General features: G+C 34.5%; 1 protein-coding gene across 1 annotated transcript in view; it reads right to left on the bottom strand.

Annotated features, from left to right (window-relative positions):
* APLF (aprataxin and PNKP like factor) overlaps window positions 1–23,035 on the bottom strand; it is a 105,962-nt gene that overhangs the window by 5,746 nt on the left and 77,181 nt on the right. The window contains 1 exon segment of the mRNA XM_023224018.2: window positions 3,671–3,717. Within this exon segment, the coding sequence (XP_023079786.2) occupies window positions 3,671–3,717 (47 nt within the window).

Genomic DNA, 23,035 nt, shown 5'->3' with positions numbered 1-23,035 from the left:
CTCCTGCCTTGGCCCTCACAAAGTGCTGGGATTATAGGCATGAGCTACTGCACCCAGCCAAACTGCAGATTTTTACCAATAGTTTTTTGGTGTTAGGTCTAAGATGACAGGCGCTCCACAGCAGATTAATAGTTTAACATTGATAATTCTCCATGTTTTATTTTCTTTAATTTTCTATTAAATCTTAGGACTAATTAGGATGTTAATTTTTATTAAGTAAATATTTTGGCTCAATATTCCTAAAGCTGAAAATTTACTATGTTTACAAGAACAAACATTTTTAATAATGCTTCATTTTACTATTAAAGACTATTTTTTAAAAATGCACTAAGCAACTAGTTGGTATTTATATTTTAGCTTTTGTATATTTTTGATCTACTTTATTATATATAAAGTTCATTTCTTTTTATAATTCCATTGCATCAGGCTTTCTCATATTCCGTACATTAGCTTTCTACACATTAAGTAGCAGTTTATAGAATTTCATGTAAATCCCACTAAGCCTCCTTAAAAGCTTTCTTTCTAGATCTTTTAGTTTTACCTTCTGAATAAAAAAGTATATATAAGCACGTACATGTATACAATTGTAGACATAGAGAAACATTAAAGTAGCTATCAGGGGACCATTCTAAATTTTCAGTCATGAATGGTATCAATCACCTAGAATAATACATATCACATAATAATAGAGGCCAGAAAGGAGGACCCCAATAATTAGATAAAATATTGATGATAATTTCCTTTAAATGTTATCAACAGGTGAGGCAGCTAAAAAAGAATAAAACAAAATCTTCCTGGCATTGGTTACTTTAGCATTCAATAACTTGTGCAAACATTGTAGCACTCTGAAAAAGTGTGGAAAGTTAAATAAAATTTTAAACCAATTATATATACAAGAAACATAACAAATGACAGGAGTCAAACCTACAAGAAACAGAATGCACTATATAAACTGTTATATGTATAGAAGCACTCTATAGATGAAAGTGTTTTAGGGGTATTACAAATCAGAAATTAAACAGTAACAGTTTAATGTAGTTATTTTAATGCTGGCACTATATTAATAATTGCATTATCTTGTTATATATGTTCTTATGATACCCCCACCTCAAATTCAACATGTTTAAATGAAAGCAAAAACAACAAAACTCCCTAGTTCACCCTATTCTCTATCGTGTGCCTTGTCCAGTCTCCTGATAATGTGTACTATAATCCTGAGTCATCCTGACTTCATTTACTTCATCCCCATATCATAGTCAACTGATTAGTTGGTAAATCCTCTTGATTCATCCTTCAAAAATCCCTCTTATATCCAGTCCAACCTTTCCATGTTCATGATAGCTGCCCTAGTTCTAGCCCTTTATTCTACCTAACTAATCTCCAGGCTTCCCCCTCTCTAATTCAAACTGTTTATTACCAGTTTGATTTTGGTAAAATACTGGCTCATCATTATGTGCCAAAGTGCCCATGTCTTTGGTCTGGCCGTAGAGAATTTCCATAATCTAGCTTCAATACACCCTTTTAGCAACATCCAAAGCAGCTATAGAGACTTCCCACATCAGTTAAAATGATCCACTTGCTAACTCCAACTACAACACTTCTACCTTGATGTCCTTGATTGATCTATTATTCACTTTGCCTGTGATGTCCTATACCAACCTCCTACACAGCAAAGAAACAAAAGTGATTGAAATCCTACCCTCTTAAAGGCCAACTTTTACTTAAAATTCTCATATCAAGTCTACCTGATAATCCCCAGCAGAAAGTACTCCCTCTCTTTCCCCAGAAACTTCAGAGCATCTCACCGCAAGTGGGGAGAGCCAGAGCTGGTTCCCATAACCACAATTATGAGCTGGTTCTCATCTCTCTGTAGCTTTTTTCACGTGGAAGACATTCAACAAATGAATACGTGAATGTGTGAGTAAATGAATCAATACATAGCTGAGATTAAGATTTGGGGGTACTGTTAAATCTTAATGATTTGGGATACAAGAAAAACAAGTATGTTAGAATTCTTTATTAGGTATCTCTAAATCAGAAAAATACAATGATACCTCAACATTTAATATTTGAAATACTCAAAATCCCCAATTTTTAGATTTTGTAGGGTAAGAGATGTTCTGACTATATTGCCACATAGCAACTTTTGAAAGTATATTAAAAATATAAGACTAAACCTATAGCCTTAAACTTATTCCTTTAAAATATATATACTTCTATTAAAAATGATCTTTTCAATAAAATCAAGTTTTTCTTTAAAAAGTTAAGTGTCTTAAAATATGTTCTTCATTCAAAAAATACTTCCATAATTTCAAGAAATTTTCAACAAAAATTCAGATATTTTTAACTATGCTATATGATGTGTATTCATAGTTTTTAGGTAAATATTTCCTATTTCTATAAAGTTATATAAATGTGTCAAATGCTCTTGCATGGGACAATGCTACAATTTGTGAACAATATATACTTTTAATCAAATACAATTACATTATTGCTAGAAAGGAAGACACTTAAACTACCAAAACTGCCACATCATGAGATACGAGCACAGTAAAGAAAGTATAATATATAACATGTAACCTCCATACTATGTTAGCTCAGATAAAGGGAATATTTTTATGTCTGGAGTACTAAAGCACTAAAGTGTGTTTCAATAAGAAACATCAAATGGAATTCCTGTGTAGTGAAATCATTTACTTTCTTCACTTACTTGATTACAAGTCAGCTGTTTGTATGCACATATAAATCAAGTAAGCACAGCCTTGATAGTATGCATTTTATTTTCTCACTCTGTGAGCAGAAATATTATGTGCTGAATCAGCCTCTGTATTATATGAATGATATGAAAAAATCAGATTTTATTAAAGAAGAAAAATGTAACAGTTTAGAAGCATAAGAAACAGAAGGTAAAACAGATTGAGGTAAGTAGGACAGATGGACATTTGATGGTTGCTTCTCTGGTGTCTCTCCCCTCTCCTCCCTTCCTCAAAGCTCTAGCTTTTATTGGAGATGGCTGTGGTTCTGATGAAAGTGACTCCACTCTGGTTTTAGGAGTGGTACAAACTAATCAGTGGCCATGGTGATTGGATCAAGGTTAAGAATGTGATCTAATCTAGTAATAAAAAGTGAATTTTCTGATTTTTCCCAGGAATCATGAGGGTCAAAGTTGTTTATGCTCTTTACGGGTGATTATCGTCCCAGCTGAATAAGGATACATAAAGTCCCTCACTGGAAGAGGAGCCAGCCTTAGGATGATAATGACCCCTCTAAAGACAGAATAAAGGAAAACATTTGGGTCCTAGGGGACACTATTGACATTATTAATGAGCCAAAGCAATATAGCTTATATAAATCCAGCCCTAGCTCTGGATGTTTTAGTTATAGAAGTCAGTTATCATTTAGGCCAGTTTAAGATTTTGTTTTCAGGTACTTGCAAACAAAAGAATCCTAAGAGATATAAGGCAAATATATATTGTGATGGGGAAAGCATTTGCTATATCAAAGGGTTGCAGATTTTTATTTTTTTTAAGAAAAATCATTAAAATCAGCAATTCAACAAATTCACAGCAGAAATTTTAAAATATTTTCATAATAACTGGAAACTATCTAGGTTTAATAGGAGAACCACTTAAAGGTTTCATTTTGAATTTCCTGAAGTAAAATTACTTACCTGGAAGCGTACTATGTCTATATTCTATCTTGTGCTGAGGATTCTTCCTGAAAGAAGAATGCAAAAATAAGAGCTAGTCTTCCAATGACTAAAAATTGATGACTATTTACACTAAACTAGAACACTGACTAACTTACAAATAAACTTAGGATCCAATAGACCTCTTATGAAAAAGCATTTGTTGTTTAATTACAATATTTCCTGTATGCCTACTCCACGCCAGGCACATTTCTAGATGCAAAGATAGAGTGATGAAGAAGACAAAGTTCTTACCTCAAGAACTTATACTCTAGAAAGATGGAAAAGACAAAATATGTATTTCCAAAATATATCATATTTCTAAACTGTCATGTATCACATATATTAAAATATAAAACAGAATCCAAGACTCATGACACAAATATCAAATATGCATATAAGTACGTATGTGCATACAGTATTAAAAAATTCTAAGGCTCTTCTTGAATCTAAAGAAAGCAGTATTCTTTCAAAAGAACACCAATCACTTGTCATGAAAAAAACACAAAAGTTAGTTTTGTTGATAAATTCAGATAACATATTCTGAAGTCAAACAAAAATTAGTGTTTGAAGATCTATTTTTGATTACATGTACTTATGATCCCTTCTATTATTTTGTTAAACAAATGTTTGGGTACCCTATATGTACAAGACATTCTCCAAATGTCCCAGCAGTAAAATCCAAGGCAACAGGTTCATCATGACCAAACTGTCTGGTACCCCTTTCTTAGGGAACTGACGAAGCAGAGCTGGGGTACACTAACAACAGATATGTGCTGAGGTGACAACTTTTGAATATACCTGTGTCAGGAGCTATTATTTTTACATGACAAATGTTCATTTGTTCATTCAGCAAATATTGGCTGAATGTTCCACTATATTCTGGCTCTAAGTAGGCACTGAGGATAAAATATTTACCAGATACACATTCTTGCCCCTAAGGAGACAGAGTCTGGGGGCAGGAGCAAGGTAGACATTAAACAAGCATTTTCTTCACTGAAAAATAAGAACATCTTCTGTGAAGATAGGAAATACTCCTTATATCTTTTAGGGCATAGGAACTAAGTTAAGCCTTAAATCTTCCCTTTCTCAGGCGAAATAACATTTGTTCTTCATTTTTTAAATCTTTTCATAGGACAAGTAAGGCAATTCTAAAAAAATTATATAACAGGTAAAATATGACTTTAAATTTTTCTATAAATCCTCCCATTCAACCCTATAATTCCACATCTACTGCAATGCAGAAAAATGGCCAGTCTCAGGAAGTGGATCTCTAGCCCTGAACCTAGTCTGAGTCATAGGATGTAAATATGTCCTAGGAATGATCTCAGAGAAGATACTCTGCCTCCTCCAGGTGACAGATGAGCAATGTGAGCCTAAGGAGATGAAGTTCATGCCCAGGGTTTGTGCTTTCCAACTTGGGTGATGACCATATTAAGACAGACGTCCAGGCAAAATTGTGGACTACGTTCTCAAAATATCTCTGAAATAATCAGGTGATTAAATGTTCCACTTATAAATTCCTTTATGAGTCTACTGTAAAAAAAAATGTATCCAACTGCTCTTTTTCACCATTTAAAAAAGTATGGTATGTTTAAAATATTTCATAATAAAAATTATACTTTAAAAATATTGTGGCCGGGCGCGGTGGCTCAAGCCTATAATCCCAGCACTTTGGGAGGCCGAGACGGGCAGATCCCGAGGTCAGGAGATCGAGACCATCCTGGCTAACATGGTGAAACCCCGTCTCTACTAAAAAAAAAAAAAAAATACAAAAAACTAGCCAGGCGAGGTGGCGGGCACCTATAGTCCCAGCTACTCGGGAGGCTGAGGCAGGAGAATGGCGCGAACCCGGGAAGCGGAGCTTGCAGTGAGCTGGCCACTGCACTCCAGCCTGGGAGACAGAGCGAGACTCCGTCTCAGGAAAAAAAAAAAAATTTTGTATTTCCTCTGTGCCTTCGACACTATTGTGATATCAGTAAACAAAGTAAAATAATTTCTAACAACACAGAACCATCTGCTTGAAAAATATTTGTCTTCTTGTTTCCAGCATTGCCTATTATATTTGCTCCAAATATTAACTTCCTTTGTCTGTCTGTCTATCTATCTATCTATCTATCTATCTATCTATCTATCTATCTATCCATCCATCCATCCATCCATCTTAGAGACGGGTCTCACTCTGTCCATCCATCCATCCATCCATCTTAGAGACGGGTCTCACTCTGTTACCCAGGCTAGACTGCAGGGCACAATCATAGCTCACTGCAGCCTCAAACTCCTGAGCTCAGGTGATCCTCCCACCTCAGCCTCTTGAGTACAGCTAGGACTGCAGGTATGGGTCACTCAGCCCATCCTAATTTCCTGCCCCTCCATCATAATTTGTTGGGTAATAGGAAGTAATTACAAATATACAAATTTAAATTAATTGATAAAACCCAAGAAAAATAGAGTGTTACTGCTTTTGAGAGCTGTAATAATCATGAAATCTATTTTCCAAGATAGGTTTTAAGTAGTGTTACTTTCAAGAGTTTCAACTGATAACCCTGGAGCCTCTGTAATGCTATCCAACAGAACTTTCTGTGATGAGGGAAATTTGCTCCGTGTTGTCCAATAAAGCCACTAACTGCATGTGACTGATGAACACTTGAAATATGGGTAATAAAGCTGAGAAAATGAATTTTAAATTGTATTTAGTAAATCCATATTTAAATGTAAACAGCTACATGTGGCTAGTGGCTATCATATTGGACAACAGTTTCAATTCAAAAACCAAGAAAAGGGAGATCCTCTCTCCGCAGCCAAGATTAATTACAATTAATCCTCCCCAAACCAACAACTAAACACCCTCTTTCTTATGAAGTGACTCTCAAACAAAAAAACATTCTATAGGTAGAAATGCTATGATTGAAAGTATGAGGTTAGTGACTATACTCAGAAAGACCCCATTAGAATCCTAACTCAGCCGCCTTCCTGCATGCTGTCTGAGCTTCAGTTTTCCCATTTGTAAAAGGGGGATAACAACAGAACCCACACTCACATGAAGCTGTTGTGAGGATTCATGAGATAATGCACAATAGTCTTTAATCTAAGGGCTTGGCAGGTGGTAAATAAATAATGTCAGCCTTTGACTCCTTCATTATTAGTTCAAGAAACAGTTACAGAATACTTATTACATGCCAGGCCTTGTGTCAGTATGACACTCATCCCTAATCTCTCTTCTTTCTGGTAACTTTTCCTACAATGCGAGCATTAAACACAGTGCAAAAGTGTAACTCCACAGTTAACTAAGGTCCTAATTCAACAGTTTTGAAAAGTGGAAAAAAGATTCTATATAAGATTGTGTGTTTAGCATAATTAACCCAAATTTGACCTTTCGATGAAAAAGAAATTTAAACTTGAAAAAAATAAGCTGGACAACTTAGTTGTGAAGACAGCTGCAAATGAACAAAGTTATGGTGATGATTTGTGGGAAGATCTTTCCTACACTGACCATGCTGGTGCAGGCCATTGACTTAATTAAATTCAGTCTTTATTAAAGTATAATTAATGCTGGGCATCAGGAACGGAGAAAGATAAAAATGGGGAACATTAATACCAAAGATATTTTTCACTTTACTTTAGAAAAAATGGTTACTACTCATTTGAGATTATTTCCAGTAACATGTTATTTTGAAAAAATGTCATACCTACTTTAAAAAGCAACCAAGACTAGTACACTGAAATTCCATAAAACTTCATCAAGATTTTTCAAGAGTTAACATTCTATATGGCTGTCTTACTGTTATTATCTATCTATAATCATTTCAGAATAAGGCTTTTCCTCCTTCTTTTAATATGTTTGCTTTAGGTACCAAGCAGTTCTCTTTTCCTGCTTTGCCCTTAACAGTTAAGTAGGATAACTGAAAAGTTAAATATAGTCTTAATTGCTTGCTACTTCAAAAGCTGCTTTAGAAATGCTCAAGTAACTAAATGTCAGGCTTTTTAAATAAAGTACAGTAACGAAACCTAAGGAGTTAGAGACTTAAGTATGGTTTAAGCACCAAATACCAACTAAACAACTGCTGACATCAGTTGTCAGGCTAGAAAGATTAAAAAGGAGAGTAACTTTTTAAAAAGAGAAAGTGAAGACAGAGTATCACAAAGTGGGGGACTGGGGTTCAACTTAAAGTTTCAGAAGGTAGTTCCTCATTCTCTATTACCTTGGAAAACATTCACAGTTGCACTCGTATGCACCATCTACATCCGCCAACCTCACATACTACTTAGGAAAAGGCAAGCCATTTCAGAATAAGTGAACAAAAAACTATGAAAGAAGTGTTACATTTAATCATTCCAAAAAGGAAGAGCAGAAAATGTAATGTGAAATTTTATATTTTAAAAATGGGAAAAAGTTTTCAGGTACATGTACAGGTTTTCATCTGCCTTAGAAGGGGAAAATTGCTTCTTTGAGAATCTTCCATCCTTTCCTAGAACTTGCTCTTTTCATAAAAAGACAGGTAAAAGACTGTAATGCAGACCAAAGAAACTAGCTGAGTTGGTGTTTTTCAACTGGACAATGAACTTCCAACCTAAAGCAAAATAAATAATATTAATAAAACTTTGCCAGCTATTTCACCGAAACTGAAGGAAAAGAATATCTATGACAGGCTCAAAAATTTGCTATTGGGGTATTTATTCTCTTTGATGATAAACAGAACTCACAGAATAGATGGACTTTAATAAGAAAATGAGCCCAAACAGAAAAGATAGTTTATCACACACAAAATCACACACTCAAAAACAAATTTTAGATATGTTTAGTTTACATAAAAATTTAAATGATAAATTAAGTCTTCTGAAAGTTAAATTTCTTAAATTATCTTTTCCTTCAAGGTCCTTCATAATCTCAGTGCCAACTTTTATTAGCAGCTCAATCTTTTGTTTCTACTCTAGGGGAGTACTTTGTGATTTTTTCCCATTTTTAGGAACTTGTTCATAGCTTTTTTTGCCAAGTATATTCTTCTGACTCTGTACTACTACCTAAGTTCAAATCATATCTCTTTCATGAAAGTAACTTTGATAATCACTGGGAAATAGCTCCAGAATGTATTGTCTGTTTACCACTTGGTACCTACCATGCCATTTCTTGTCCTGTCATCTAAATTTTCAGCACACACACAAACACACACTTGTACATGTATGCATTATCTCTATCATCTGTCAAATGAGCAGCGGGAGGGCATGAGATTTTTCTTAAACTTTTTAATGTCTTTCATAGCACCTACAAATGTATCTCTCTCCAGCCAGTTTTCAATTATAGTTTTCACAGATCAATCCATCTACTAGAATATAATCAACCTTTTTCCTTCAAAAACATGTTTTAAATTAAGCTTACACATGCGTTTTCAAAATGAGTTTTGTATCCTTTGACCAATACCTCTCCAACCCACCCCTCCTCCCAGCCTGTAGTAACCACCATTCCTCTTCTATGAGTGGGAAGTTCTTAGATTCTACATATAAGTGATACCATGTGGTATTTGCCTTTCTGTGCCTGGCATATTTCACTTAACATAATGTTCTCTAGGTTCATCTACCTTATCACAAACATTATCATTTCCATCTTTTTAAGGGCTGAATTATATTCCATTGTGTATCTATACCACATTTTTTTTTACCCCTTCATCCACTGATGGACACTTACATGGATTCCATCATTTGCAACACAAACCAGAAAGTTTAAAATGCTCATTGGTTGGAGTACAAAAAAACAGTTTCTAATAATTTCTGGACTAAAACTTTCTCGAGTTAATGCTAACACTTATAATTTTTTATTTTTAGTAAACCCTAATCTATAGATTTTAATGATTTTCAGAAATCTACCCTTTGAAAAACAGTTTTTCTGTGGGATATATTCCAGAAAATGGCTATTCTCATTAGGTTAAATACACTGTCAATGTGCTGAAATTGCTCTGCACTCACACCTATAAAGTTAATAATCAAAGTACTCATTGAATCATCTTACACAAACCCAAGACTAAAATATGTCAGAATTTCCTGCCATTAACACTGCATATTACTTCCTCAGGAAACAATGAAAATATGACACTCATATTAATCAGACTCTATTGCAATCAGATTCCTGAGATACAGACTGCTCAGCATTGTAAGACACTTAGCTCTAGTCAATCACTCACTCAGGTCAACCAGAAACACCAAGAGTCCTTCACGAATGCTGAAGACATAGATGCCACAGTGTCTTGGGCCTGTTCTCATCTGGCAATTTAAACTTTGGATCACCACCATTTTGTTGTGGAAGGGGCTCAGATTTTAGGATCAGAAGAGCTGAGCCTAATTCAAATTCCACTATTTATTGTTGTACAAGTTAGGGCAACTCCTTTGAAACAACTCTCTTTCCTCATCTGAAAAGAAGTGGATAACACTGTCTACCCCAAATAAGATTGTTCCAAGGGTTAAAGTAGTGTGTATAAAAATCTGTATGCTATTAAGCATTTTAGAGATACCAGGTATTCAGCTAGACATAAAAATCAATTTTACTTTAAGATATCCAACAATGGCTAGAAATCCTATGTGCTAGTAATAGTCACTGTCAATTAATATTAAATAGCTGAATTTTTCCTTCAATAATATATAAAATTCCTGTTGAATATTTTCCCTGTCATATCTCACACATTTATATAATATTTTCTAACATCTGTCTATGCATATTCCATTTTCAAAAGTCAGTTATTTCATAACAAGGCAAAATACCTTTTGCATGTAACCCTAAGTCAAAGCTAAATGGCAACTCTGTACAGCTCTTCGGGGGAATATGAGCATTTGAACTTTCAAGGGCAATGCCAAATTCCACAAGATCTTTTTCCTAACAATGAAGGGGATTACTTAATCAGAGCTCATTCATAAAAGATTTACATCAACCTTTTTCTCAAATGGCATTTTCTGTAATTCAGTCTGTCTCAAAGTCCTTTTTGTTTTTTTCATTGTTGTTAATTATTAACAGTTTGAGATCTAAACATAAAGCTATACAACCATAACCACATCAGATTTTTGTGAGCTGTTATATTTTAAAATATGTATTTTCAAAAACATTATTCTGATTTTAATGATGTAGGTGCCTAACAAAAATTTAGATAACAGCATATTTAAATACTGTAAGGACATAGTGGTTTATAAATTTTTACATTATGACAAAGTTATAAATCTTTGTAATTATAATGAACCAATGGAAAATTTGACCCTTTCTAATATTTCCTGATGATGTTCCTACAAACAATGTTTAAATAGAAATAAATAAAACAGTCCTATTGCCATCCATTTCACTCTATCAATAAAAATTCACTGAATACCTACTATATGCCAAGCACTGTTCTAGGTTCCAGAGACTCAGTTAGTAACAAACAAGCAGAGAGTCTCTGCTTTCACAGGGTTTATATGCTGGTGGATAAGACAGGAAACAAATATGTATATATAATTTCAGGAAGTGATTGCTATGAAGAAAAATAAAGAGAGGGACATAGAGAGTGACTGAACGTATAGGTAGAGAGGTCAGAGATGGCATTTCTGAGGAAGTATATCACATACATATATGAAGGAAGAACGCTTCAGGAAGAGGAAATAGCAAATGTCCTTACATTTGTTAAGGCCCTGATGTGAAAACAAGCTAGGATATTGGGTAAAACACAAAAACATAATGAAGACTGGTACACTTCAAGGGGAATGAGTAAAAAGGAAAATAGTAGGAAATGAAGTCAGAGAACTTGTAATCCACGATAAAGTTTGTTACAGGAAGCCACTGGAAAGTTATGAGTAAGAAGACAACATGAAACGACTTACCTTTAAAGAATTGCTCTGGTTGCTATGAGGATAATGAACTACATGAGGACAAAAGAGAAAACAGGGATGTCGGGAAACTACTGCAGTATTCCAGGCAAGAGAGGATGGTGGTTATGACTGGGGTGGTAGAGTGCAAAGGTAGAGACCTAAGAAATGAGCAGGCTCCTACTATATTTCAAAAGTTAAAATGGCAAGGACTGCTGATAGATTGAATGAGTGATGTGAAGGAAAGAGAAGAGTCAAAGGTGCTTCTTGCTGAAGCACCTGAGTACTATGTGAATGGTGGAGTCATTTACAGAGGTAAAGAACACTTGCGAAAGAGTTGTTTTCACGATAAAAATCAAGAATCCTGACTTAGAGGTGGTAAGTTTGATCTACCTATTACACAAAGTGGAGGCATTTAAACATATGAATCTGAACCATTAAATTGAATTAGTTCACCTAAGAAATAAGAACAGAAAGGAAGAGATCTGAGAACTGAGCCCTGTGGCTCTGTAATATTTACAAGTAGGGAAGAAAAAGAGGAGACAGAAAAGAAGGCTAAGGAAGGGTAGCCAGGCACATAACTGAGCTGACTTTATGAATATGAAGCTACTGCTCTCTGCTCTAGATTTCTCCATAGTGAATTGAAGACCCCCAGAGCACAAGCAATCTACCTCTGTATTTTTCATGTTTTCACAAGAAACTGAAACCCAGGAAAATCAACTAGCTGATGCAAAGTCATGCTACAGAATTAGCATAACCATAACTAGAACCTAAGTCTGCTAATTTAAAAACACTTTATCACTTTGTCATAAAGGAGTACCTAAAGATTAACTAGAGCAACAACAGAATAATAGTTTTTAGTTTTATTTACTTCCAAAGATTTGCTAACTTAACACCATGATTGTAAATGAACCTAAAGAACTGTTTGAAAACCAAACACCATATGTTCTCACTCACAAGTGGGAGCTGAACGATGAGAACTCATGGACACATTGGGTGGAACAACACACACTGGATCCCGTCAGTGGTGGGTGGTCGGGGCATAGGCAGAGGGAGAGCATCAGGAAGAATAGCTAATGGATGCTGTGCTTAATACCTAGGTGACGGGTTGATCTGTGCAGCAACCCATCATGGTAAATGTTTACCTATGTAACAAAGCTGTGCATCCTGCACATGTACCCCAGAACTCAAAATAAAAGCTGAAGAGAAAAACAAAAAGAACTGTTTTACATTAGCTCCTAGATCAGTGACTAGAACATTTTAGATGCTCAATATTTACCCACTGAAGACATGAACATACTATATTTTTGTCCCATCAAAACAAAATAGTTTATCTCGCATTTTTGAAATTTAGTACGTATTTTAAAACCTAAAGTAAAACCATAAATCCCATTATTATCAAATATCTAGGTCTCAAAATTCAGAAGAAAAAGGAAAATGTTTAAATACGGTCTTTATTAAATAAAAAACAAGCAAACCAGCATAGAACAGTAAAAAGTACTCACTTTGTTACCTGATAATCACTACAATTTACTGTGTATGCAAAAAGATCTCTGAAAATTTTTATATATGTGTAATTAACAGTAAATATAACAAAGAACAAATTTATTATTATGAAAATGAATGCACATTAAAATAAATGAAGAAGAAAAACAAAACCACAGAAGACATTCCAGCAAATTTTGTCAAGCCTACATGAATATAATTGATGTTGTTACTGTTATTTCTTTTTTCTTTTTTTTTTTTTTTGAGATGGAGTCTCGCTCTCTCCACCAGGCTGGAGTGCGGGTGGCGCTATCTCGGCTCACTGCAAGCTCCGCCTCCCGGGTTCCCGCCATTCTCCTGCCTCAGCCTCCCGAGTAGCTTGGACTACAGGCGCCCGCCACGGCGCCCGGCTAACTTTTTTTTTTGTATTTTTTTTTTAGTAGAGATGGGGTTTCACCATGGTCTCGATCTCCTGACCTTGTGATATGCCCGCCTCAGCCTCCCAAAGTGCTGGGATTACAGGCGTGAGCCACCCACCGCGCCCGGCCTGTTACTGTTATTTCTAAATGAAGTTTAAAAAAAATTGTAGCCAAGTCATATATAAAACTGTGTAGCAAGTGATTAATATTTAAGATACTTTTTTTCCAAGATCATATTCTTATACACAATTAAAGAACTGTAAGCATGGCAAATGATGATAAGTTACTTTCTATATATGCAGAACCTATTAAAATGGATTAAGGTGCTGTCAACTTTGACTATTCTTTTTTTTTTTTTTTTTCAGATGGAGTCTCATTCTGTCACCCAGGCTGGAGTGCAGTGGTGCGATCTCAGCTCCCTGTAACCTCCCCTCCTGGGTTCAAGTGATTCTCCTGCCTCAGCCTCCCGAGTAGCTGGGACTACAGGTGTGCATCACCACATCAATTAATTTTTAGTAGAGACGGGGTTTCACCTTGTTGGACAGGTTGGTCTTGGACTCCTGACCTCAGGTGATTCGCCCGCCTCAGCCTCCCACAGTGCTGGGATTACAGGCGTGAGCCACCATGCCCAGCCAACTTTGACTATTCTTAACTACAAATAGATCGACAGCATCACATGACTGATTCTGAAAATCTTAACTACCTGACAACTAGAGGTTTCCTTATGAAGATCTATTTTTGCTTCATGAAATATAATCTGGATTTATAATAAACAACACACATTCTTATTTTTTGTTAAGTGGTTTCTAAAAATCACTATCTTCCAGCTTGAAGTGTACATCTGCAGATATAGTCAGCCCTCACAGTGGGGTTCAGCATCTGCAGATTCAACCAACTGCAGATTGAAAATGTAGTTAGGCCTACAATGATTGCATCCTTACTCAACATGTATAGACTTTTGTTTCTTGTCATCATTCCCTATACAGTACAGTACAATAACGATTTACATAGTATTTACATTTTATTAGGTATTTTAAGGAATCTAGAGATGATTTAAAGTACATGGAAGGGTGTGTGTAGGATATATGCAAATACTATACTATTGTACATAAGGGACTTGAGCATCCCCAGATTTTGGTATGTCCTGGGGTCCTGGAACCAATCCCCTGCAGATACCAAGGACAGATTGTACTTTCTGTCAATTAAGATAACATTATGATGACTTGGAACACTTTTCAAAAATAGAAGAGGAACTAGTAAAAAATTTTAGATCATACCAGGATCAGCAAATAAAAAATCAATAATTTACTCACTATCACCTATATGTCTTGAGAAAATGATATTGTGCTTGTGGTAAAACATTGCGTTCTTTCACATACACAGGCCATGTTGCAGATTCAATATTACACTGAGAGCACTTACAGTTGATAACTGACACACCTCCCAAGGCCTTCCCTCTCAGAAGACATTATAATTTAAAAAACGACACTAGCTTCTGAAAGACATCAAGACACCAACATTTTCATCTGCATGACACATGGCAGCCTAAGGTTTTGTAATCCAAGGCAATGTACATAAGTGTGACTTTACATTCTTACACCAAGTTGGCTGAAAATAGACTCCATTCATATCTGTTTATATTCTAAGATAAGTGCTTTCTTCAACAAGTAAGAACAGGAATACACACTGCATAAAATCCTATTATTCATCAGAGGAACTGAATGAGTCAGAGGTAGGAACAGCAATCACTGGACATTAAGTATCCAATGTTCTAATTCAGACAAGTGCCTTAAACTAATGACATCCATTAAATTGAGTCTTCTGATAAACAGCAGTGGACAGCACAAAAAGAATAAATTAGTTGACAGGCAAGATCTTCTTTTTTATTAAATTTTATTTCCATAGGTTATTGGGGAACAGGTGGTATGTGGCTACATGAGTAGGTTCTTTAGTGGTGATTTGTGAGATTTTGGTGCACCCATCACCTGAGCAGTATACACTGCAACTAATTTGTGGTCTTTTATCCCTCACACCCTTCCCACTTTCTCCCCGTGAGTTCCCAAAGCCCACTGTGTCTTTCTTTCTTATGCCTTTGCATCCTCATAGCTTAGCTCCCACATATGAGTGAGACATAACATGTTTGGTTTTCAGTTCCTGAGATACTTCACTTAGAATAATAGTCTCCAATCTTATCCAGGTCACTGCAAGTGCCATTAATTCATTCCTTTTTATGGTGGAGTAGTATTCCATCACACACACACACACATAGATATATCTCACAGTTTCTTTTTCCGCTCATTTATTGATGGGCATTTGGGTTGGTTCCACATTTTTGCCACTGCAAATTGTGCTGCTATAAACATGTGTGTGCAAGTATCTTTTTCATATGATGACTTCATTTCCTCTGGGTAGATACCCAGTAGTGGGATTGCTGGATCAAGTGATAGTTCTAATTTTAGTTGTTTAAGGAATCGCCACAGTTTTCCATAGTGGTTGTACTAGTTTACATTCCTACCAGCAGTGTATAAGTGTTCCCTCCTCGCCACATCCACACCAATATCTATTATTTTTTCATTTTTTGATTATGGCCATTCTTGCAGGAGTAAGGTGGTATTGCATTGTGGTTTTGATTAGCATTTCCCTGATCACTAGCATTTTGATTAGCATTTCCCCGATCATTGGTGATATTGAGCATTTTTTTCATATGTTTGTTGGCCATTTATATATCCTCTTTTGGTAATTGTCTATTCATGACCTTAGCCTACTTTTTGATGGGATTGTTTGTTTTTTCTTGCTAATTTGTTTGACTTCATTGTAGATTCTGGATATTAGTCCTTTGTCACATGTACAAATTGTGAAGATTTTCTCCCACTCTGTGGGTTGTCTGTTTACTCTGCTGACTGTTGCTTTTGCTGTGTAAAAGCTCTTTAGTTTAATTAAGTCCCAGCTATTTATCTTTGTTTTCATTGTGCTTGCTTTTAGGTTCTTGGTCATGAAATCCTTGCCTAAGCCAATGTCTAGAAGGGGTTTTCCAATGTTGTCTTCTATAATTTTTATAGTTTCAGGTCTTAGATTTAAGTTCTTGATCCATCTTGAGTTGATTTTTGTATAAGGTGAGAAATGAGGATCCAGTTTCATTTTCCTACATGTGGCTTGCCAATTATTCCTGTACCATTTGTTGAATAGGGTATCCTTTCCACACTTCATGTTTTTGTTTGCTTTATTGAAGATCAGTTGGCTGTAAGTAATAGGGGTTTATTTCTGGGTTCTTTATTCTATTCCATTGGTCTATGTGCTTATCTTTATGCCAGTACCATGCTATTTTGGTGACTATGGCCTTATAGCATAGTTTGAAATCAGGCAAAGTTTTATAGCTAAGGATACAGAGACTTGCCTGTCACATAAAACTCGGGAAAGCCCTGCCAAACAAGCAGAAGTAAAACAAAAGTGTATTGAGTTTTAATAAAACTCCAAAAGAGCTACTATCTGTCTAAATTTCCGACTGGACAGAGATAACTAGCCCCTATCTGCCAAGTAGAGGTGGTATCCTTACTGATGGAAGATAACATTTAGGGTACCTATAGTTCTTTTTATTAAAAAATGTTAGAATTGCAATAAAGGGTTGCTAGAGACAAAGAGGCAGAAAAATATGACCCAACAATCAAGAAAAAAAAAAAAAAAAAAGCAGAACCAGAAATATTGGCTCACAAATAAGAACTTTAAAACAACTAAGATTAATATGTTTTTTTTAAAAGAGTAGAAAATTGGGGAAAATGAATTAAAAGATGGATAGTTTCACAAAAAAAAAAAAAAAAAAAGAAGAAGAAGAATTAAATAAATATCCTAGAACTGGAAAATACAGTATCTGAAATTAGGAACTCCATGAATGGGTTTAACAGCAGACTAGAAGAAACATGTGCGACACGGTCAAAGGGTTTAATATATGTTTAGTTGGAGTACAAGAAAGAGAGAAAAGATAAAATAGACACAACATCTGATGAGATAATAGCAAAGCAGTCTCCTCAAACTAATAAAAGGCATTAACTTGCAAAAAAGCTCAGTGAACCCCCAAATAGGATGAATGCAAAGAAAAATATACCTAGGCACATGTTAGTTAAACTGTTAAAATCTAAAGGCAAAGATAAAAATCTTAAGAGTGGTGAAAGAAGAGGCACATTGATTTAAAAATATAATGGCAATAATAAGATAGACAACGGAGTTTCAAGAGGAACTATGGATGCAAGAGTCCATGGCATGACACAAATGATAAAAGTATGCTAAGCTAGAATTACATACCTAGTGAAAAGAGCCTTTAAAAATTTAAAATAAGAACACTTTCAGACACACAAAAATGTAAAGAATTTGTTTTTAGTAGATCTTCACTATAAGAAAAACCCACTTTGGGAGGCTGAGGTGGGTGGACCACGAGGTCAGGAGATCGAGACCATCCTGCCTAACATGGTGAAACCCCGTCTCTATTAAAAATACAAAAAATTAGCCAGGTGTGGTGGCAAGCACCTCTAGTCCCAGCTACTCAGGAGGCTGAGGTAGGAGAATGGCATGAACCCAGGAGGCGGAGTTTGCAGAGAGCAGAGATCACGCCACTGCACTCCAGCCTGGGCACAGAGCAAGACTCCGTCTCAAAAATTAAAAAACAAAAACACAAAAAAAAAAAACCAAAGAAGTTTTTAAAACTAAAAGAAAAGGGGATCCCAGATGAAAGGGTAGATGTTTAGGAAGAAATAAAGGGCACTCAAAATAATAAATATGTAAATAAGGGGAATGTTGATGCTTAAAACAATTTTTAAACAATAATTACAAAGTCTTGTGAGTTAATACACAAAGGTATAACTATATGATAACAATGGTTTAAAAAGACAAAAGAGAAAGTAAATGAAATTAAAGTGATGTAAAGTTCCTGCACGGTTTGGGAAATGGTAAAAGCACCAACAGTAAGGTAGATTGTAATAAGTCACAGATGCCTATGGAAATAAAGTGTGGCTACTGAAAAGTTAACAGAGGAGAAAAAAATAGAATGAAAAACATTTAATCCAAAATAAGTCAAAAAGAGGAGAAAAAAAAACAAAGAATATGTAGGATAAATAGAAAACAAATACAAAAAAGTAAAAATTAAAATATATCACTAATAGTATTAAATGTAAATGGGGTTGGTGTGGTGGCTCACGCATGTAATCCCAGCACTTTGGGAGACTGAGGTGGGCAGATCACTTGAGATCAGAAGTTCGAGACCAGCCTAGCCAACACAGTGAAACCCCATCTCTACTAAAAATATAAAAATTAGCCGGGTGTGGTGGTGGGCGCCTATAATCCCAGTTACTCGGGAGGCTGAGGCAGGCGAATTGCCTGAACCTGGAAGGCAGAGATTGCAGAGAGCCAAGACTGTGCCAATGCACTCCAGCAAAGACAACAGAGTAAAACTCCATCTCAAAAAAAAAAAAAAAAAAAAAAGTAAATGGACTCCATACTCCACCTAAAAGGCAGAGACTATAGGACTGGATTAAAAATAAAAACCAATGAACCAACTATATGCTCTTTATAAAAGACATGTTTTAAATATAAGAAAACTAAAACGATTTAAAAAGACATTACACAAACACTAACCACATAACCTTGGGTAGTTATATTATATTAGACAAAACAAGGATTCCACTTTCAGTAATGACAGAATAGACTGTATTGGACCAACACTCCGACAGGTAACAATTACACTCTGGAAAAAACATGATAAACAATAATCGGAAGGCAGTGGATAGCTACCAAAAGCAAGCAGAAACTGGAGAGTCAACATGTGGAAGAAAGATACAGCTCTGAGTAAATTTCCCACTTTTATGGCTTTTTCACTGAGGACAAATTTACAGCTGGAGTACTAAGAAAAACAGACAGAATTAAGTGGAGAAATAGACAAACCTACAATCATAGTGAAGGTTTTAATATTCCTTTCTCAGTAACTAGTAGAACAACCACAGGAAAAAAAATCAACTAGCAAATATATAAAAAAATCTGAACAACACTATAACCATTTTACCAAATCGATATTTATAAAACCTTACTTCCATTCCAGCAACTAGAGAATACACATGTAAATCACCCATATGCTGGTCCAAAACAAATCTCAATAAATTTCCAAAGATTTAATTTCCAAAGCGTTTGCTATATAACCACATGGAATTAAATTATAAATCAACAATGATAATTATAGTAGATATTACAGCAATTCTCAAACATTAATAAATATCAAAGTAGACTTTTAGGTAAAAACATTTTAGAGACTAAGAGGGAAATAATATTCAAAGGACCAGGCAACTTTCACAATTTTTAGAACCGATATCTGATGAACCCTCTAGTTCAAACTATAAATTATTAGGAAATACAGGAGAATGTGATTAATGACATCTTGAAAATACGATCAACAAAATGCAAATGATAGAATCCTCTTCAGAACAAATGATTATCTTTTTTCAACAAATATATAGCAAGGAAAAATATGAAGAGAAAACTATTGATTAAATAAATTAAGAGACATGGCCATCTTTTGCCATATAGAACTTAAGCAGATCCTGATTCAGATAAACTGTAAAAAAAAAAAAAAAAAGACACTATAGGGAAATGTAGATACTTGACAGGATACTGAATAATATTAAAGATTTATTTAATAACAGTGTTGTGGTAGGTTTGTAGAGTGTCTTTTTAGAGATACACCCTAAGATACTCATAGATAAAATGGGATGAAAAGATATGGGGTTAGGTATTTGCTTCAAAATAATATAGGGATGGGGTAGCAAGTGGTTTGGTGGTTGATGAAACAATATTGGTCATGAGTCGATAACTGCACAAACTAGGTGGTGGATTTCACTAGAACTCATTCTACATTCTCTCCACTGGTGTTTATGGATAAAATTCTCCATTACGAAAGTTTTTTTTAACAAATGAAAAGGCTTATCACCACAGTGCCATGAATTATTATATACGACATGAGTTATGAAAGGTGGCTTTGTTCCAAAAATATAAATAAATATATACAAGTATGTTTGTTCTACAAGTACATCTCAACACTGTTTCATCAACACTTGGCATTTGATGATTCTTTGGAAAAGAATTTGTTGAATGAATACATAGGAGAAAACAGTTACTTCAAGGTTATATGTTTATGTGTGTGTGCATGTGTGTGTAATTTCCCTGATTACTAATGACACTGAGTACTTCCTCATGTGTTTTTAATATTTGGATTTCCTTTTGGGCAAAAAGGCTATGTATGTAACTAAGCAAAAAGCAATAGCAACTTAAAATATTTTTTCAGGTGTGCTAGATAGACGCTATTGTCAATTATGTGGGTTGCAAATGTATTTTTTCTTACTCTGCACCTTTCTATTCTCTTAATGTTGTGTACTGATGGATTAAAGACACCTTACTTTTAATGTAGTCAAATACTTAAATGTTTTCCATTTTAATTATTTTTTGTTTCTTGTTTTAGAAAATAATCCCTGCTCTGAGATCATGAAACAATGCCCTTATATTTATTTTTAAAGCTATCTTACTTTGTTTTTTACATTTAGTACTATGAGTCATCTGAAATTGTTTTTGACTATGGTGTTATGTAAGGGTCAAATTTTATTTTTTCTTCAGATGAATATCTACTTATTCCCTTATAATTAATTGAAAAAATTCATTTTTCTTAATACCTGCAATGTCCCCTTTCATAAATATGTCACCTTACATGTATAAGTCTATTTTGAAGTACCATTCTGTTCTGGTCATCTTACTTTATCTTTGTGCCCATACCACACTGCTTTAGTAACTGTAAAGTATAACACATCCTGCCACTTATTCTTCATTATGTACAACTGTCATGACTATTGCTATCCTTTGTAATCCATATACATTTTAGAATCACATTATAAATTTCTTTATAAAAGCTAATATGATTTTGAATCAGTTTGTATACAAATCCATTTGAGGAAAACTGGTATTTTGACACTATCGAATAATTCAATCATGAACAATTTGATCTTCATAATTATTTAGGTCTTTCTGAAAAATATTTTCTCATTTTACATTTAAAGTTTTACAATTTTCTTCATAGAGGTTTCTACGCCTTTATATTTATTCCTAAGGATTCTTTATTTTTGATGTTATAATCTTTAAAAAATTTTATTTTCTTACTGGTTAATGTGGGAATATAGAAATACAGTTAGTTTTGTATATTGATTTTTGTATCCAATAACCATCCTAAGCACTGTTTAAATTTATAACTCATCAGTGGGCCACCTTGTATTTACTGCATACACAATAATACCATCTGTTAACACAAAGTTTTATTTCTTCCTTTGCAATCCTTATCCATTTTCCTTTTCTTGTCTTAGTATACTGTCTTGAATCTCCATATAATGATGAACCAAAGTGGTAATAACAGGCATTCTTGTCTCATTTCTGATTTCAAAAAGGAAATTTTAAATATTTTACTTTAAGTATAATATTTGCTATACATTTTTTGTAGATATTCTTTTTGAAATTAAATAAGTTCCCTTCCATTCTTACTTTATAACAAGTTTTTTTCATAAATGAATGCTGCTTTTGGTTTGTCAGGTTTTTTCTTTCTAGTCATCTATGGAGATGGCTTTTCTACTTATTCTGATGATATGGTAAATTAATTTATTTTTTAATATTAAAACATGCATTCCTTAGATAGACCCCATTTGGTCATATTATATTTTCCTTTTTATTTATCACTTGATTCTCATAACTTTTGCCCCCCTCAGGATATTTAAAACTATGTTCAAAAGTAAGCTTATCCTGTAATTTTTCATTCTTGTATTATTCTTGCTGGGTTTTGGTATCAAGCTTGTGCTGGTCTCACATCATGAATTGGGAAATACACCCTCTTTTACTTTCTCTGGAGTAGTTTGTGTAAAAATGAAGTGTTTCTTCTTTAAATGTTTTTAAACTTGCCACTAAAACCAAACAGATCTATCATTTCTTTGGTAGAAAGCTTTAAATTGTGTATTCAATTTCTCTTATATTAACTCAATTTTTGATTTTTTTCTTGTATATGTTTCTTAAAGTTGTATCTTTCTAGGAATTTGTTAATTTCTCCAAAAACTGTCAAGTTTATTGGCAAAGTTGATCATAATGAACACTTACTTTTCAAAAAAATGTATAAACCGTTTTATCTGGTCTCAGAAACTTACTTTGCCTTCTCATTAAAAACCACAATCATAGAAATAGAAACAACTTCAAATAGCCCAGTAGGTTCGGCAATCTGTATTTAAAATTATCTAAGAAAGATGGCTGTCTGGAATTAAAGCTCTCTAGAGCTGAAATCACTACTTCTTTCTTTGGTAGTTTGTTTCAGTTCAAGTTCATTCATTTATTAAGCAAAGTTGCAAGATACAAAGATGAGAGTCCTTGCTGTCAAGATACTTGCTGCCTGTAGGAAGAGATGTTGTAATAAAGAAACAAACATAATCTCATGAGATAAATACTACTGTGTGCATGATACAGACAAAGACAGGATGCCATGAAAACTGAGAGGAGAAGTATTCTTACTCTTGTTTTAGAATTGGACTTTCTGTGTTGGCAAGAATTGTGGAGTAGTAAAAGTTGAGGA

This window comes from Piliocolobus tephrosceles, chromosome 15 (assembly GCF_002776525.5).
Source record: "Piliocolobus tephrosceles isolate RC106 chromosome 15, ASM277652v3, whole genome shotgun sequence".
Classification (NCBI taxonomy): Eukaryota; Metazoa; Chordata; class Mammalia; order Primates; family Cercopithecidae; genus Piliocolobus; species Piliocolobus tephrosceles.
The sequence above is the reverse complement of the archived record's forward strand: the minus strand, read 5'-3'. Positions and strand labels throughout refer to the sequence as shown.